The sequence below is a fragment of the Callithrix jacchus genome, chromosome 16 (assembly GCF_049354715.1).
Source record: "Callithrix jacchus isolate 240 chromosome 16, calJac240_pri, whole genome shotgun sequence".
NCBI lineage: Eukaryota > Metazoa > Chordata > Mammalia > Primates > Cebidae > Callithrix > Callithrix jacchus.
In genome coordinates, this window is record NC_133517.1 from 46,760,160 (window position 1) to 46,779,832 (window position 19,673).

The window sequence follows — 19,673 nt, forward strand, 5'->3', positions numbered from 1 at the left end:
ACCACAGTTAAATACTCTCCAGATGCCTGCTTTGCCACCAGTGTATAAACAGATAGTTTCCAATCTGTATTTACTTCTGCAAACTGCAAGCCGTAAGAAATATTATATAAGCAAGCATTACAAGATTCTCACTTTTAACTGTGGACAACCAGTATTTCTGCCCTGTTTAGAGTGACTGAGAGGGATGACAACCTGGCCTGTCACCTCCGGAAACTCTGTTGATTGGCTGGACAGCCTGGAAGTTTGCCCAGACTGCTTTGTGGAACTTGCCATCCCTGGACACATGCCTTGTTCCCCAGAGGCTTAGAGAAAAAAATGAAAAATAAGAAACAAATGGAAAAGCTTAAACATTTCAATTAGCAGAATCCACTATGGGCATCATCTCTGATCACGTCTAGATTCTATCAATCCTTTGAACAAGAGCATCCCACTTGAACCTTCCAGGGGCTTCTTGAAAGTAAATGTGGGTATAACATTCCAGCGGGCACTCTTCTCCTCTCAGGATCAGGACAGGTGTGAACACAACTAGCACAGCCCCTGACCTCATAGAACTTATAGTTCAGTGGGAAAACATATTATACACCCTCGAAAGGAAATAGGTATGTATAAATGCAGTAAGTTTCAGAAAGAAATTGTTCTGTCTGCATGAGAATATAACTGAGTTACTTGGTTTAGATTGGAGGATTCAGGGAAAGCCTTTGCAAAGAGGTGTTTGGCAAATTGGGGAGGGGAGGGAGACGGGGTAGCATTTAGAGAGAGGGCTTGTCAGACGTGAAGACCCAAAGGTGTGTGAGAGTGTGTCCAGTTAAAGGGACCGGGGAAAAAAATAAACAGAAAAACATCAATGTGCAGAACTGTCAGGATTATCATGCAACTAGTATTTTTTTCAGAAGGTCAACAGTGATGACGTTTACAGATTTGACAACTTTGAAACCACATCTTTGAAGATAATGAACAAATTTTAAATTTAACAATTAATGCAACAAAATTATCACTTGGTTAGAGAAGATCTAAAAATATTTCCGGCTGGACACGGTGGCTCATGCCTGTAATCCCAGCACTTTGGGAGGCCAAAGTGGACAGATAACCTGAGGTCAGGGGTTTGAGACCAGCCTGGCCAACATGGTGAAACCCCATCTCTACTAAAAAGACAAAAAATTAGCCAGATGTAGTGGTACATAGCTGTAATCCCAGCTACTTGGGAGGCTGAGGCAGGAGAATCGCTTGAACCCAGGAGACAGAGGTTGCAGGGAGCCAAGATTATGCCACTGCATTCCAGCCTGGGTGACACAGCAAGATTCCCTCTCAAGAAAAAATAAAAATATTTCTGTGGGTTGTATCAATTGGGCATTGAGTTCAACTGCATGTAACAGAAAACCAACAGCAGTGGGTCATGCCACAGAGGGGTTTCTTTATTTCTCACCACTATGAACTAACTAGTGGCTGGTTGTTTAGTGGCTCAAGATCCCTTTGACTCTCTGGACCTGTTAGGTGAGTGTAGCAAAAAGCATTTCCACCCACAGAGTAGGCTCAAAAACCCTGGGTTGCAAAAACACCTAATTGCCCATCCAATATCCAACCTCCCCTTTTCCCTTATTTAAAGAACCCAATTTTGATAATCAGCTTTAAAAAAACTCCCCACAGGGACTCATGCCTGTAATCTCAGAGCTTTGGGAGGCCAAGACCAGAGGATCACTTGAGCCCAGGAGTTGGAGGCTGCAGTGAGCTGTGATGGCACCCCTGTGCTCCAGCATGGGTAACAGAACAAAACTCTGTCTCTAAAACTGCACTCCTGCATGGGCAACAGAATGAAACCCTGTCTCTAAAATTTACTTATGCATTTATGTATGTATGTATGTATGTATTTATTTATTTATTTATTTATTTTTGAGACAGTGTGTTAATCTGTTGCCTAGGCTGAAGTGCAGTGGTGGGATCTTGGCTCACTGCAACTTTTGCCTCCTGGGTTCAAGTGATTCTCCTTCCTCAGCCTCCCAAGTAGCTGGGATTACAGGCGTGTACCACCTTGCCTGGCTAATTTTTGTGCTTTTTAGTAGAGACGGGCTTTTGCCATGTTGAACAGGCTGGTCTTCAACTCCTGGCCTCAAGTAATCTACCCTCCTTGACCTCACAAAGTGCTGGGATTATAGGCATGAGCCACTGTGCCTGACTTGTCTGTAATTTTTTTTAATTTTAATAACAAATAAATTTTAACAAACTCCCCATCTTCTCTGATAACCTGGAATGGCCATTTGACACTGTTCTGGCCAATAAAATATTTGAGAAGTCTGCTGGCTGGCAAGTTCTAGGGTTTTCTGTTCTGACACGCGTTACTCCTGGGTTTTGTGTCCTGCCCTTGCCTGGAAAGTTGGGGACAGTGACTGCAGCCGGAGTAGCCATGCTGCAGTAAAGACTTTGGGGCATGTGTTCTTCATCCTCTAAGGCTCTGAAAGTCTAGAGGAGTCAGTTGCATTGTTAACTGGACTTAAATCAAAATGAATCTTGTCCTTGTGATGAATGTGTTCCAATTACATTCAAGTCGTGGAAGTTGTATGATTCAAAATAGAGTCACTTGTGTCAAACTCTGGCCATTGGGGTCAGAGAAGGCCATGAAGGGAGGGTTCTCACATATGGATTGTCTGACTACAGGAGCTATCACAAGAAATTTTTTTCAAACTGCAGCTAGCAGCATAAGGAGAGAGAGCCACTTATATAAGAACATTTGCCTGTTTTAAAAACTGTCTCACAAGCCCAATAAAAAAACAATAAGGGTGGCAAGTACCTGTAATCCCAGCGCTTTGGGAGGCTGAGGCAGGCAGATCACCTGAGGTCAGGAGTTTGAGACCAGCCTGGCCAACATGGCGAAACCCTACCTCTAATAAAAAAAAAAAAAAAAAAAAAATCAGCTGGGCATGGTGGCATGTGCCTGTAATCCCAGCTATTTGGGAGGCTGATGCAGGAGAATTGCTTGAACCTGGAAGGCGGAGGTTGCAGTGAGCTGAAATGATGCCACTGCACTCCAGCCTGGTGAAAGAGTGAGACTCTGTCTCAATAAAAAAAAAAAAAAAACAAACAAAGAAAAACCTACATGCACCTAACTACAACTCCAAGGTTACAAGTCCTACCTAGCAATTACTGACATTCACCAGTCAGAACCCACCAGCTCTTGTAAGACACTGCTAGTGCCAATAAGCTTTCTTTCAAAACAACTTGTGTAAACCTCCTCTTTCCCCAGTGAATCCTAATCGGTTCCTTTGTTTTCTAGACATATCAGAAGCCACCCTGATCTGTATGTATGTATGTATATATGTCCCGGACTGCAGTCCTACTTCTTGTCTATTATTCCCAAATAAAACTTTTATACTTAGAGATTCATTTTCCATATTTTTCATGTTGACAATGTTGTACACAGGTTTGTTTGCTTTAGGGTAATGTTCTGTTTCATAAAGCTGGAGCATCTGACCTGTTCTCTTCCCCTGTTGAAAGGCAGACAGTCACGTGTTAGCTTCTGCAGCCTGCCTGCTATAGCTTTGGAGTAAAAGAAAACCAAGAAATAAACTTCCTAAATGATTTAAACAATCCAAGATGTAGGCCATTTTCAGGTCATCTATTGTACTTGTAATTTTAGAATTCGAGATCAGCTTTGTGCCTCAGTATTTTCTGAGATCTTTGTTTAATTGCATATCCTGGGTTCAGCTTGAGGAACCAAGGAAATGGCTGGGTCTGAGTGGTGGGAAGCATGAAAACGCATAGCTGGAACAGGCATCTGGAATACCATGACTCACATCCTTCACGTTTTTTAAAAATTTTTTGAGACTAAGTCTGGCTGTATTACCTGAGTTGGACTGTAGTGGTGCGATCTCGGCTCACTGCAACCTCCACCTCCTAGGCTCAAGCCATCCACCTACCTCCCAAGTAGCTAGGACTATAGGTGCATACCACCACGCCCAGCTGTATTTTTTGTAGAGATGGGGTTTTGCCATGTTGCCCAGGCTGGTCTCGAACTTGTGAGTTCAAGCCATCCTCCCACCTCAGCCTCCCAAAAGTGCTGTGATTACAGATGTAAGCCACCATGCACAGCGTGACTCACATCTTTGTGTCCTCACATATCATTTCAGCCACGTCAGGGTTGACAGTTCTGTGTAGGTTTTGGTTCATTTTGTGCTATGACCCTTGTACACATACCCTATGTGGTGGCTAGCCCACATGATGGCCCCGATTGTCTCCACTTCCTGGCATTCCCATTCTTGTGTAGTCCCTTCCCACATTTCACTGGGGTGGGTCAATAGCATAAATACTATTGGTGAGGTCAAAAAAGACATGTGGCTTCTGCCTTGCTCTCTCTTGGATCATCGGTTCTTTGAGAAGCTAGCCGCCACACAGTAAGGACACTCAAACATCTCTATGGAGAGGCCTTTGTGACACTAAATAAGGCCTATTGCCAAGAGCCAGTGAGGAAGCTGCCGTGTGTGGGCTCTCTTAGAAGCAGATCCCCCAGCCACAGTCAAGCCCTCAGGTGATGGAATCTTGCGTTGATGCTTTGGCTGCAACATGACAAGGGACCCTGATACAGAGTTTCTCAGCTGCTCTGGCATCCAGGCTCACAGAAATTGTGGAGGAATTATTGTGATTTTAAGCCACTGAATTCTGGGGTGATTTTTTTTTCCCTGCATCAATGGATAACTAACACATCATGTATTTTTGTTTTCTATACTGGGTCACCACAGATACTAGGAAGGTTGGCTTTGCCCAAGCATATGCATAGATCTGGAAGTTAATACTCCTGAGAATAATCTTTGATCCACAGGAAGGGAACTGATGACTCCATGGACCTGCTTCCTATCTTTCAAGAGGACAGTTCTGGAAGGCATTAAATGGGCTTCTCAGGTGGTCCCGGCAGAATCAAGCCCTTGTTTCCTGCAGTAGTGCATTTCCCTCCCTTGCCATCTCACTCTGCTCTCCCTCTGTCCTCTGCCCTAGGACCACCTCCAAAATTATTTATCTGTACACAAGCGCTGGCATCAGGCTCTTCCTTCAGAGAAAACCAAGCTAAGACAATAAGAGTGTGACAAAATGCCTGCAAAAAGGAAGAAAGGAGAATGTGAATATTGGACATAATGGATGAGAGCAGCAGGCTGAGCTGAGCTTAAGTGAAATATACTAATAAGAAGCTCATTTTATTGGAGGACTTCTTTAGCAGTGTGATGATAAATTATTTTTTCTTTTCCTTCTCTTTTAAATAAAATGTGAGTGTTTTACGTGGTGTCAGCTTTGAAAGTTTCCTAATTAGGCGTTTACATGCCAGGACCCTTTCTCCTGGCATTAATGAGGAATAAAATAGCTTCTGAGAAAAAAGGTAAATTGTGCGTATACTACTCCTCCATTCTCAAAAAAAAAAAAAAAAGAAAGAAAGCTCGTTCTCCATAGGCATGATTGCCAAGTTCAGGCACAGTTGAAAAGTTGTCGAGGGCTTTGGTGTCCCCAAAGAGAGTGTCCCTACCTGCCAACCCTGCCAGCTGGTCTGCTAGAATAGTGAGGGCTCACTGGAGGAATACATTCTTAAGGAGAAGGAATTAAAACTTCTTTTACTGTGTTGGGCATTGTTGGTCTCTGCCCACATAAAATAGTCTCATATAAGGAATGTTTTAGGAGGGACAGTGGAAAGAGTCGTTTCAATTTCACACCAGCCATGGAGCTCCAGGAGAGTGAGGGACCTAGGCAACTCTTTTAACAGGTGTTTTGGGGTTTTTTGGGGTCTCTTGTTGATGAAAGGAATTGTCATTAAACACTAGATTTTCTTTTTCTTAATTCAAATAGTTATCTTGCATTAGCCTAATTATATCAACCATTTGAAATCTGAAGTCTTAAGGTGATGCCACCTTAAAGTCAGGTGACATCAAAAATTAAGGGAGCTATAATGGCTGGTCCCTTTGGCTATGATGCCATTCTTGACCTGTCTGAGAAATGGAACAAGGGGAAGGTGGAAAGATTCAGTCCAAGTCCAAGTTCAAGTTCGTTTCCCACAGACTGAAACCCAGGCTTACATAGCATCCAGTTACTTTTTGTAGCCTCCAGACCCCCTGAGAAGTTCAAATTCAGAGATGTGGTGAAGATAAAATCTATTCTGGTCATGGGCACAGTTTTACAATAAATCTGGGCTTCAACATGAGAAGTATAAATGAGGGAAAATCAAGTGGGAACTGGACAGAAATCTGAAACACAACAGAGGATAGTAGACATTGGAATCACAGGAGCTGAAAACCTAGTGAAGGGCTGTAGGTCGTTCATTCAACATTTTGAATACCTACTCGGTGCCTTGTTCGCACTGCATGTATGAAGATGACAGCACAGACCCTATCCTTAAGGAGCTCCACCCAGTGAGAAATGTGACTTTGGTTTTTCAATGAGATTCTTAGCCAGTGTCATTTTTAACATTTTTGCAGTGGGATATTTGCAGGCAAAGACTCTCCTTAAAGTCAGAGATTGATGTAATCATGACGGTGACCATGAATCCTAGTCCAACCTCTTCTTTTCTTCTAAAATAACTTTCAAGATAATGTAATTGAAAGCTTTTTGGAAAATGCCTGTCAAATGGCAAGTATCTGGCAAGCTAAGTGCATATAATAAGAAGTCAAGGTCCCTGTTATATTTCGGATATTTGTTTCCTCCAAAGCTCGTCTTAAAATGTGATCCTCAATGTTAGAGGTAAGGTTTGGTAGGAAGTGTTTGGGTCACTCATTACCATAAAGTTCCCCATGAAGCCTGGTGACCTCCCCATGGTAATGAGTGACTTCTTGCTCCATTAGTTCACACAAGAGCTGGCTGTTTAGAAGAGCCTGGCAGCTCTCTGGCTTTCTCTTTGCCACATGACACACCTGTTCCCACCTTTACCTTCTGCCATGAGTAAAAGCTTCCTGCGGCCTCACTAGAAGCAGATGCTGGTGCCATGCTTCCTGTACAGCCTGCAGAATCATGAGTGAAAATAAATCTCTTTTCTTTTTAAATTACCCAGCCTTAGGTATTCTTTTTTTATTTTTTTGAGCCAGAGTCTCAGCTTCCCGAGTAGCTGGGACTACAGGTGCGCGCCACCATGCCCAGCTAATTTTGGTATATTTTAGGAGAGACAGGGTTTCACCATGTTGGCCAGGGTTGTCTCAATCTTTTGACCTCGTGATCCGCTCATCTCAGCATCCCAAAGTGCTGGGATTACAGGCTTGAGCCACCGCACCCGGCCTTAGGTATTCTTTGATAGCAATGCAGAAAACTGACTAATACAGTCCCTGATTCCAACTCAGTTCTTTTCCCTCAAGACACCGAAGCCTACTTCCCTGGGACTTGCTCTCTTCTCCACATCACACCGTCCTTTCCTCACGACCCCCACCTTTCCTTGTTCAGACTGAGGGTAGGGGTGAGAAGGCGGTATTGGAGCTTGCCTGTGAACTGAGCCCCATTGAGAGCTGATCCTTTTGACCTAAGTATCAAAGCAATCCAGCTGCGGATGAAGAAACAGGAGGCTCTGCAGCTTTGGTTTAAGAGTCAGGTCATAGAGCTCTTTGAAGAGCTTGAGCTCTTGGAGGAAAAAAATAGTGTGAAGCAAGTTCCAAAATGTACATACATTGCATTTTGATAAAGGAAGCAGTGATATAAAGTACAGCAACAGATTCTTTAGCAAATATAAGGTGGCATATTTCTCTTAAGGAGTGTTGTCTTCTTCAGCGCAAGTCAGCATGGTAGACAAAACAATTTTTTCTACTCCACTGCTACTGCTCAAAGCAATTTCCTTTTGGAATTGCCTTCAAAGTTGGCAGGGTATTCTTTTGCATATCTCAGGAGAAGGCACTTTCTCTTTTGAGAGAGGAATTAATTTTTTGTTAAAGAGTCAAAAGCCGTTTAAAGCCCAATATGATGAAAAAAGCTAGTGATCAAGCTGAAAGGAGTTTGTGACTGTAAAGGAACGAGGCTGATGTTGGTGCATGGGCTTACACTGTTTCTGAGGCAATTTCAACAAAAGCACCCATGACGCTTTTTGTACTAAGTTGTATTACTTTGCTAGGGCTGCCGTAACAAAGTGCCGCAGACTGGTTGGCTTAACCAACAGAAATTTATTATCGCACAGTTTTGGGGGCATAAAGTCCAAGATCAAGGTGTCAGCAGGTTTGGTGTCTCTGGAAGCCTCTCTCCTTGGCTTGCAGATGGCCACCTTCCCACTGTGTCTTCACATGGTCTTTCCTCTGCATGCACCCCTGGTGTCTCTCTGTATGTCTAAATTTCCTTTTCTTCTTTTAAAAAAAAAAATTTTTTTTGGAGATGGAGTCTCGCTGTGTTGCTATAGTACAGTGGCTATAGTACAGTGGCGCGATCTCAACTCACTGCAACCTCTGCCTCCTGGGTTCAAGCGATTCTCCTGCCTCAGCTTCCCAAGTAGCTGGAATTACAGGCACAAGCCACCACACCTGGCTAATTTTTGGTTTTTTGTATTTTAGTAGAGACGGGATTTCACTGTGTTGCTCAGGCTGGACTCAAGCTCCTGAGCTCAGGCAGTCCGCCCACCTCGGCCTCCCAAAGTGCTAGGATTACAGGCATGAGCCACCGTGCCCGGCCCCCAAATTTCCTCTTCTTATAAGGACTCTAGTCACATTGTATTACGACCCACCTAAAGGCCTTGTTTCAATTTAATCACTTCTTTAAAGGCCACCATCTCCAAATACAGTCACATTCTAAGGTACTGGGGGTTAGGAATTCAACATATGAATTTTAGGGGAACACAATTTCCCTAAAGAGCCCATGACACAAATCATCACTAAGTATAATTTCTGAAGTGCTCTATTCTGAAGGACAGTATCATTTTTATGTGTAAGTACTGGTGTGCTTTTTAAAGAGTAATTACTTCCATTGATGGATAAATGGCTACACAAAATGTGTATATACATACAATGGAATATGATGCAACATTTAAAGGGAAAGAAATTTTGACATGTTATAACATGGGTGAAAACACTGTCAAGTGAAATAAGCCAGACACAGAAGGATACCTATTATATGATTCCACTTATGTAAGGTACACAGAATAGTCAACCACATACAGAAAGAAAGTGGAACAGCGATTCCCAAAGGCTAGGGATAGGGATAGGGAGTCACTGTTTAATGGGTAGAGTTTCCATATGGTAGGATGAAAAAGTCTCGTGATAGATGGTGGTAATGGCTATACAACAGTGTAATGTGCTTCATGCCACCGAACTGTACACTTAAAATGATTAAAATTGTAAATGTTATAATGTTATGTCTATTTTACCATAATAAAAAAATTTAAGGGGGCCGGGCGTGGTGGCTAAATTACACCTGTAATCCCAGCACTCTGGGAGGCTGAGGCAGGCGGATCACAAGGTCAAGAGATCGAGATCACCACTGTCAACATGGTGAAACCCCCTCTCTACTAAAAATACAAAAATTAGCTGGGCGTGGTGGCGTGCGTCTGTAGTCCCAGCTACTTGGGAGGCTGAGGCAGGAGAATCACTTGAACAAGGGAGGTGGAGGTTGCAGTGAGCCGAGATCATGCCACTGCACTCCAGCCTGGGGACAGAGTAAGACTCTGTCTCAAAAAAAAATTAGGTAATTACTTGGTAGTGTTTGGTCAAAAAATAAGGCCTAAATTTTCCAACAGTATGGCTTACCATGCCCTATTGAATTACTATGGCCTGTTTCTACTGAAACAAAAGATAAACGTATATAGATATCCCAGGAACCCAGGGGTATGGGTAACCCAGGAAAGTCGAATTGTTGTAATTTAGGATGCAGTGTCTTAATTATTCCTGAACAATAGTTGTCTCAGTCACATATAATAACAGCAGTTTAATCACCTTAATTTTTGACTTAATAGTGTGGTGATGGTCCACATAAACTTTCTTACCAAGAATGGGCCATGTCTGCGGGTCAGGGTAGGAGGTAGCTGCCCGTGCCTAGGACCTAATCTATTTAAACCATAAAACAAATTAAGTCTGGTTCCTGATTTCCTCCCTATGCCTCTTCTCTATCTGCTGAAATCCTATTTCCTCTTCCCACTGAGCACTAAGTGACTTCAGTACTGAAGTTTTGAAGCCCTAATCCTCTTGCCATCAATTCCCCATCCCAGCCCCAGGCCCATCATCCAGGAGGCCAGGCACAATCAGTTGGAATTATCTCTACTTTCACCTCTTGCTCCATCCCATCAAACATTCCAGTGATCTAATAATAGGCTTGCAGAAAGGGTGTGGATCATGAAAAGAAATACTATTTATTATAAAACATTTAGTGAGTTGCAAAAGAATAAACTGGAAAAATGTATTGATTCCATCTCTCACTTGAGAGGAAAACAAATTCATACTAAGATGTAAATGACTGAAGGACTTCCTGATAGGTGGCGATTCTTTAGGCCAGTACTATGGCTGTCAATGCTTGTTGTGCTTGGCCACTGTGAGTAAAGTACATCATTTTTCTTTTGCGAGATTGAAGTGTGAGAGGAATTTTATTAGAACTTGGCAGTCCCCATTCCTAGCTCTTTACCACAATCCACCAACCCTACACAGATGTCACTAGAAAGCTACATTGCTTCTGTTAGCCATATGCTTGGCCAAGATAAGCCTTCTCAATAGGATTATTCCTTTTTCATATATGGAGAAACATAATCGGGTTCCTGATTGATCTGGCTTCCCTGGACTTGCTTTTGAAATAAATGAAAAACCATACCAAAACGGCATTCCACTAATGTTAACTTGGACCAAAGGTGCTCTATTAAATAAATGATTCTAACCCTGTAAAAAAAAATGTATAAGTTGTTTCCAGTTACAAGGGAATCTTTCTCAAATATAATTCTCTATACAATGACTCTTCCTTGACTTTCCTGAAAGAAGTCTAGTTTTTGAGGTGTCACAAGGCATTGTGATTCAATTCCATCTTGAAGATGGTCTCATGGCATTAGACCCTGAAGATGCCAGCAAGCTTCACTTTATAGTATATGCAAAATAACAAATAGCAAGCCAAGCATTCTATATTGTAAAACTATTCTTAGGGCAGCAAGGAGGGCATCACTTTGGTTCTCCCATAGTCCATTTCCATTCATATCAATGCATTAACCAATATCTAATTGTTGCTGCTGTTGAAGCTATCACATCTTTGAATTCTGGAGCCATGTTGAATTTTTAGCATTTCCCCTATCAGGAGTTTCACATTAAGTCCAAGGAGTGAGGAATGACAGTGGGGGTATCGCCATCGTGAGCATTTGACTTTCTCTGACGCTGGTTAAAATATCAAGGCTGTGAGGAAATCCCTCAAAGGCAAAAGCTAATTCCGGGTCCCTCCAGTGAGAATGAGAATGTCGCTTCTGCAGACTGTTTCTAAACTAGTATCTAACAAAAGGTAGAATGCCTTCTCAGGCCCCTTTGCCCTTCTGCCTTTCTGCTGCTTCTTACCACACCATATTGAACCAACTCTGCCTAGCCCGAGACTGAGGAGCTCTTTCGAGCATGGAGTCAGACACATCTGCCACGTATGAACTGTGAGGTTTGGGCAGATTTCTGAATCTCCCTAAGCTTGTTTAATCACCCTTAAAAGACACCGTTGTGAAAAGTAAACAAGATAATAAAATCTCATGGAAAGTGCCAAGTGCTGTTACCTGGTGCTTGTTACCAGGTAGCACAGACGGTCTTCTGAGGCCCACACTTGGGAGCTGAGTTGATAGTCACCCACCTCAACACGCTGCGGGTCCTAGGCCATCACGCAGGTCAGGAAGCGAGCACTCAGCAATTTGCTGACCCGATTAGGGAGGAGTGAATGATGCAGAGAGCGGCAAGGGCCTTCAGGTCTTTCTCAAGAGCTCAGGCTCCCACTCTGAAGGAGAACAAAGGCCGTCAGTTTTCAGGGATTCTTCAGAGATAAACTGGGAAGTGTTTGGCAATTTACTGATCCCTAAACTGGGAGAAGTAGTCCAGACTAGAGCAGAATTGGGTTGATCCAAATGCTCCTGCTCAGATGGCTTCAGATGAGAGAGCTTTAGAGGAAGGGGTTGCTATCTGATTGAATGGGGAAGCAGAGGGAATCCCCTTGGACCTGCATATTAAATAAAAGGGAGAATCTAATGATTAACAAGAGAAATTTTTAAGTTGTTTTGGAGGTCTGATCTGGAAGACTGTTTTGGGTTTTGCTCCACGGTTTCAGCTTCACCTCTGGGTTTCAGGGACGTTGAACCGAATCAGGAGACCGCAGGAGCCTCTGGTGTGGGGCACCGGTCCTCGGGGCGCTCCGGGAGGGGACGGGAGGTCGCCAGCCGCAGGCAGGCCGCGCAGGGCCTGGGGCTGTGAAAGAGCAGCTGCTGCCGGCCGGCCCCGCGCCCCGGCTTGCAGCCGCCGCCGCCGCCGCCGCCCCACACACGCGGGATCACAGGGGAGCTGACGTTTCATTTACCGACTGAGCGACTCTGAAAAAGGCCCCTGTGCCCAATTACCGCGGCGCGCCGTCTGCTCGGCGGCGGGCTGAGCCGGGAGGCGCGGGCGCCCAGCGCCGGGGTGGAGCGGGGGGCGGCCTTCGAGGGAGCTGCAGCGAGCAGGATTCCTGTGTGAAAAACCAGCCGCCACCAAGCCCGCGGCATCACCTCCTCACCCCGGGCGGCCTGGGAAAGCGGCTGCCACGCGGGGCCCGCCCTCCGCACGCCCCCGAGGCCGAGCCGCCAAAGGGCGCTGGTCTTCCCGGGCCAGAGGTTCAAGCGTCCGTCATTTCTCAGGACCTTTTCCTGTCTTACTTTCTTTTTCTTTGTTTCTTTCCTTTCAATTTTTTTTTCAAGGAATGTGCTGGTGGTATTTGAGAGTTAAAAAAAAAAAAAATTAACAAATGAGGCTTGGTTTTCTCTCGCCACCGGACTCGCCACCAAGCGGTCCCCAGAGGCGGTGCTGCCCCCTTGGCAGCCTCCCAGGGGGGCCCCGGGCCGCCCCCTCTGCCTGTGGCCAGAGTGCACCTTCTCCAGCTTTATAAAGGCAGTCTTTGAATCTCTAGCTTCATCGATTTGTACTCAGAGATTTTCATATTGACAAGGAAAAGCTCCTTTCCGCCACTCAGGGCACGTAGGCGGGAGGCCCCTAATCAGCGATCAGTTAACCTGTTTACCAGACACCTGACAGGAAGGTGGCGCGGTGGAGTGCAAAGGACAATGGCCCGTGCGTCAGGAGCCCGGGGTTGTGTTTCCAGCTTTTGCGAGGACTTCACCACCTCTGCCCGCCGTGCCTCACTTTCTCCGTGCAGAGAGGCTGGATAAAGGAGCTTTGAGAAAGCTCCATTGAGGATTAGTGAGATAGTATCTGCGGCTCTGGGAGGAAAATGCTGTGTAAACAGAACTGGCTGAAATCAGCGCCCTGCTCACCGCTATTAATCTCGACTTCCCTTCCTTGTCTGTTTTGGCATCATTGTATAACCCGATATGTATATGCGTGTGCCTGCGTGCATGCGAGAGTGTTTGGGGAGCTGGGGTGGAATTTGGGTTCAGAATAAAACTCAATCCCTTAAAAACTATGAAAGCCAGGAACAGGTACATTCCAGGCTGGGAAACCCCTAAAGCTTGACAAATGAAAGCACTGTCTTCGTTTCAACTCTGTATTTCACATTTTTCTATCTGTGCTACGTTAACTTGCAGAAGTTTTCACTGAATGATCAAGAGAAGCAAAATGAAATTCGAGAGTTTTTTGTTTTTGTTTTTGTCTACTTGCCCACATCCACATATCTATCTTTGGAAAATTGTAAGAGACTTCAGCAAAATTTAGTGTAAGACATAAATAATTGCAGTGAGTGAAACTAATAGTTCACCGGACACACAAGAAGTTAACCAATTCTCTCTGTCCAAAGCTGAAAGTTTAGTGTGGGGCTGGGTACAATGAGACCCTCTGATCCAGATAGTACTCCACTCAGTCTGGGAGTCACAGCAGGGCATTCGGCAGACTTGCTTTCAGCGGTCCTCCCACTCCTGTAACCTGAGGTCCTCCTGCCCACCTAAAGCCAAAAATCTCTCACATCCGAATGGCCAAGGGTAAGGGAGAAACCTCTGGGCTGATAATGCTTTTAGCATACTCCCCTGCAACGGCCTTGGTGGCTCATGCTTGCATTAAAACAAAAAATACATCCTGATAAATCTGTTAATTGTGGATACTGCTTCATTTCTAACAGAAAACTTTGTGTTCTAAAGATTTAGGCTAAAAGAGCTGTTGATGTGTATGCAGGATTTTACTCTCTTAAAAATCAAGTAAATCAACTTAATGCCTTTTATGTATCAGGTGGAATTACAGACACCTGACAAGAAACATCCATCATCCATCTATCTCTTTTTATTTTGTTACATATTCTCAAGGGGCCGCATGATTGGCAGCAACTTCAGTTTTATAAATTCAAAACTGGGTTTAGATCACCAGTTTGCAGAAAAAGGCATCCGGAGGCATCTAGTCCATTAAGGCAACTGAAAAAGCTCTGCCTTGTTTTTCTATAAGGCTTCCCTCAGTGCTTCCATTTACGAAACATCATTTAGAGCTATCACTGAATATACATACTATCATTATAACATTTCATTTACCAAAAAAATACTCAATTAAAATTTCAGGTTAGTGTAAGTCCTGTAGATCAGAACGAGTTTACTGAACTGATCAGGTAAATTAAAAGATAAAAATTCTGTGTCTGGTTCTCACCCTAGTGTTTCTGGCTTTTAGTAAGTCACTTCACTTGTCTGTTCCCATTAATAAAAACAGAAAACAAGGACTTGTCATAAAACTGCCTGGGAAGTGATGAGAACTAAATACTGTGTGTGTGTGTGTGTGTGTGTGTGTGTGTGTGTGTTTTAATAAGGAAATGCTCTGGTGAGGTAATACTTGACTGAAACAATGACTCCAACATTAACTCAGACGTACAACTATCAAATTAGAAAGCATTTTTTTAAAAGAATCCTGAAATGTACTGGGCGTGGTGGCTCACCCCTATAATCCAGCACTTTGGGAGGCCCAGGCAGGTGGATCACCTGAGGTCAGGAGTTCGAGACCAGCCTGACCAACATGGAGAAACCCCATCTCTACTAAAAATACAAAATTAGCCAGGCATGGTGGCACATGCCTGTAATCCCAGCTATTCAGGAGGCTGAGGCAGGAGAATCGCTTGAACCCCGGAGGCGAAGGTTTCGGTGATCCAAGATTGTGCCATTGTACTCCAGCCTGGACAACAAGAGTGAAAGTCCGTCACACACACACACACACACACACACACACACACACAAATAATAAAAAAATAAAAAGTCATGCACTGAAGGTTATATGCCTATTATTAGGAAATTCCCACGGACATCCACTCAGTGCCTAGTTGCTTTTTCTTGAAGCACAATTATAATAGTATTGGTTTGTTTTTTTTAAATCTACTTCACAATAGACCATTAGAATGGGAAAGACAGAATATTGACTGCAGCTGGTAACCTGAAGTGAGTTTCAGACTTCAGAAAAGAAGTGCCAAGTAATTTAAAAAACAAATAGGTTCATCTGGAGTCTTTGCATGTGTGAGCAAACTTCCCTTTTCAGGCCAGGCACAGTGGCTGACGCCTGTAATCCCACACTTTGGGAGGCCGAAGTGAGCAGATCACTTGAGCTCTGGAGTTCAAGACCAGCCTGGGCAACACGACGAAACCCTGTCTCTACTAAAAATACAAAATTTGCCCAGCTACTCCAGAGGCTGAGGCGTGAGAATAGCTTGAGCCTGGGAGTGCAGGGGTTGCAGTGAGTGAGCGCACTGCACTCCAGGCTGGGCAACAGAGCAATAGATACCCAGTCTTAAAACAACAACAACAAAACCTTTCATTTTCAGCACAAAATGTCATTAGTATTTCTCCTTATAAATGACAAGAATTATGAACTTTAATCCTGAAGGCAAGGTGAAATTATACTTATTGCACTGTTTAGAAAGGCAGGCAAGTGGTAATTTTGTAAAGATTTTGATTTAAAATAGAAAATTTTAGCACTGAAGGGAATAAACTTTAATTGGGTTTGAAGTAGATAAGTAAAATTCTTCATTCCTCAAGAATGTTAGGTAAACGAAGCATTTTAGTAGAAACATTAACAGCAGCTTAGTTGTACGTGTTACTCCAGTGGATGCGCTCCAGTTGAACCTCAGACTATAAGGGGTGGTTGGTTCAGTGCTGAGCAGGAAAGATTATCATTCAGTTTACATCCTCTTTCCTTCGAATTTTCCATCCAAGAGAGTCAAGGCCTGGTTTTGCTTAGTCATGAGATCCCAGTCCAGAGGAGGTTGGCTAAAGACCATGAGTTCTAGGCATGTTAGATTTGGGTCAAGTTCCTGTGTATGTCATTAAGAACTGGGAGGCAGTTTGATAAAATTACAGAAAATATATGGGAAAGGCAAATTCAGAGTTGATCACAAGGATTACATGGAAAATTATGCTAGAGGTGGACAGGGCACTTCAGACCACTGTTGGTCATGGTCCAACAAATATGAACAAAAGAATATCTGGGTTTCTCTAGAGAACACAAAAATAAGGAAACAAGATCAAAAGAACTTGGTTTTTCCTGAGTCATACAAACAGGAAAAGAATTTATGTGAATGGAAATAGAGCATCAGAAATGAAATTCTAAAATTAAGATTTCATTTACTGGTAGATATTTCCAAAATTGATTCTAATATTTGAATTTGGAAAATCCTGAAAATTTCTAAAACCTAAGCTCTAATTAAAAATTTTTAAGGCTGGGCACGATGGCTCATGCCTGTAATCCCAGCAGTTTGGGAGGCTAAGGCAGTTGGATCCTGAGGTCAGGAGATTGAGACTATCCTGGCCAACATGGTGAAACCCTGTCTGTACTGAAAATACAAAAATTAGCAAGGCCTGGTGGCATGCGCCTGTAATCCCAGCTACTTGGGAGGTTGAGTCAGGAGAATAGCTTGAACCAGGCAGGCTGAGGTTGCAGTGAGCTAAGATGGCACCACTGCACTCCAGCCTGGTGATAGCGAGACTCTGTCTCAAAAAAAAAAAATTTAAAAAAATATTTTAAAGCTCATATCTTGCCCTGGAGTAATAATTATAAGGCTATATTAATAGATTTGGTAGTGTCAAGACTTTCCTTGCTTTAAGAAAGGATGATGTATATCACAATATATAATCACTTGAAAAAAAGAATTATGTGCTTTCCCTTTATTAGATGACGTTGATTTCAAAACACACTCAAAACATCTCCTTCCTTCAGTAAGGTTGAAGTCTATTTCTCTGCACTGCTATTTGGGGTTGAGTCGATTTCTCTGCTTTCCTATTTGTGGGTATCACATTTGTTGAGCACTAGCCCTGTTCTAGGTGCTTACCTAAGTTACTTCCGTTAATATTCACAATAATCCAATGAAGAAGTCATTTATTATCTTCTTTTTCTCAACAAGGAAGCTTAAAACTAAACAGATTAGGTCACTTGCCCTTGGACACATAAGTAGTGAGAATGATGGATTTAGTCTTCAGGCTGTCTAAAGCTGGTGCCCTTCCCATATGCCTTCCCAAAGGAATGAGATTTCATTTGCTAAACTGCCTTATTTGTTCCAAGGTCCAAATACACAGAAATCCTTAGGCATTTACAAATTTATGGAATATGTTTTGAGAATTTGAGAATCAGTGACATGTCAGAAATTTGGAATTCTTTTTTACCCCTTTTCAGTAAAGATACAAACTTTTCAAAGTATCAATCTAGAAATTGACTCAGGGGTCTGCATCTCATTTATTATTACTAAGTTGCTTAAAATGCAGTTAGAGCTGCCTGATGAACATAAGTGCAAGCTAAGAAACATGAGTGTGTTCTTTCTGCAACTCAAAGAGAAGAAGGAATAGTCCTGTGTAATTGGACTGGAAGCTGGTATTGTGTTCTGACATAGAAAAAGGATTTGGAGTCTTTTGTAGTTGTGTACTTACTACCTCTTTGTTTAGAGGTTTCAGCAATTCTGAGAGGTACAATAGGATAATAACACAAAGTTGAGGTATGTGAAAAAGAAAATTAGGAAGCACTTAACTCGTGGGATCAAATTTCCCTATTTTTTCCAAAAGAAAATCTACATTTCCCATGATTTATTTCCAGATAATAGTGTTCATTCCTCAAATGAGCTAAGATTTTAACTATTTATAACTTCAAAAATAAGGAGGACTACTATTTGATTCCCATCTCTGTCTCCTCCCAGTGTGTGGTGGGACTAGACTTGGGGGCAGCCAGACAAAAGCTCAAAACTTTTATTTAATATAATTTTCATATTTAAAAAATCTTCATGATGTTAAGACCTCAAGAGCCAGGCATACGTAAACACATGAAAAAATACATTTTAAAAGGCCTCATTTGAAATAAGAGAATTTCTGGTTTTGCTGGCTTTAGAATTCAAGGTTTCCACGTATTCTGCAAAGAATCTAGCCAAAGATGGTTGCATTGGTTTCTATCTTTCTAAACAAAAGTGAACAGTGTCTTAATTGCCAGGATAAGATAAGTACATATCTTGGTGTTCAAGTATGCATCTTGCAGTTGGACATGCCAGAACTGCCTGACTCTGGGAAATATTACTGAGGACATCAAGTAATGCCTCCTCTCCATTCCTCTCAAAATTTTTACCAAATGCAAAAGAGAGAAGGTGTGATTTGAATATAGGGCCCATAAGCCCAATAGACAATTTTAGTTGCCAGTTCTGAGGTGACGTTCTAGAAAAATGTAGCAAAGGAGCTGCCAGTTGCAGAAGCTGCTGGCTTAGTGCAGAAGGAACCCATTAGAGGGGCCCTAGCAGAGCTTCTGGATGTTTCCTTTGGAGAATATATTGTAGAAAAAGATTCAAAACATGCAAGCATGTTCTCACTGTTCATTTCCCCTGCACCTTAAAGTTATAGCACCTGGGAATTAGTGCTTCACACATACTATCTTTTCTTACCTACACTCACTCCTTAAGTGATTTGGATTTGTAGCCTGAACTTTTCCAGAATCTCTGTCTCTCTCTCTCTCTCTCACACACACACACACACACACAGTCACACACACACACACATACACTCACACCTTTGCTTAACATCCACTCCATTAGGATGTCCAGGCAACATTGCAAAACTTAGTAGCTCCTAAAATACACTTCTGATGCCCTTCACCTCCCACCTTCCACAGCCTTCTACCCGCACTCTGGCCAGTTGCTTAGACCGAACGTTTTGGAAATCACCCTTGGCCCCTCTCTTTCATGTATACCCCGTTTCTGCTATCTCCGTAAATCTTTTGGATCTACCTTTAAAACAGATCCGGCATCCATCGTTTCTCACATCTCTACTTCCATCACCTTAGCCCAACCCCTCGTCATCTCTCACGTGAATTACTGCAGTAGCTTGGGAAGCAGTCTCCCTGTTTGTAACTCTGTTCTCTGATAGACATTCTCAAAACAGAAGCCAGAGTGATCATTTAGAAACCAAAGCCAAACTGTGTCATTAGTTGGGTCGAAATGCTCCATCTCACTCAGGATGAAGACCAAAATCCCTAGAATGGCTGAAAAGACTGCCCAAATCTACCCTGCATACCATCCCCTTAGCTCCTAAACCTCATTCCTAGTGTTTCCCCAGCAATATCTCCTTCTAGCCATACTGGCCTCATTTTTCCTGAAATCCTCTCAGCCCACTCCCCTCGGGG

At 43.1% G+C, this 19,673-nt stretch overlaps 1 protein-coding gene and 1 long non-coding RNA gene across 11 annotated transcripts in view; one reads left to right on the plus strand and one right to left on the minus strand.

Annotated features, from left to right (window-relative positions):
• LOC144579725 (uncharacterized) overlaps positions 1 to 12,650 on the minus strand; it is a 63,112-nt gene extending 50,462 nt beyond the window's left edge. For 2 of the 7 annotated variants that reach the window (XR_013527936.1, XR_013527935.1), the window contains exons 1-2: positions 12,196 to 12,650; positions 11,722 to 11,862 (exon numbers count right to left, since the gene is read on the minus strand). This is a non-coding gene — a long non-coding RNA (uncharacterized LOC144579725). Of the gene's footprint in view, positions 1 to 8,084; positions 8,280 to 11,647; positions 11,863 to 12,195 lie in introns of those variants that run through there. The other 5 variants (XR_013527930.1, XR_013527933.1, XR_013527932.1 and 2 more) reach the window with 5 other exon arrangements.
• The window catches only part of MRPS28 (mitochondrial ribosomal protein S28), a 240,982-nt gene that overhangs the window by 131,762 nt on the left and 89,547 nt on the right, over positions 1 to 19,673 (plus strand). Inside the window, exon 3 of one of the 4 annotated variants that reach the window (XM_078352750.1) lies at positions 4,981 to 5,412. The exons of the other annotated variants lie outside the window; for them this stretch is intronic. Coding sequence (XP_078208876.1) covers positions 4,981 to 5,053 — 73 coding nt within the window. The 3' untranslated portion in view covers positions 5,054 to 5,412. Of the gene's footprint in view, positions 1 to 4,980; positions 5,413 to 19,673 lie in introns of those variants that run through there. 4 annotated transcript variants of the gene reach the window in all.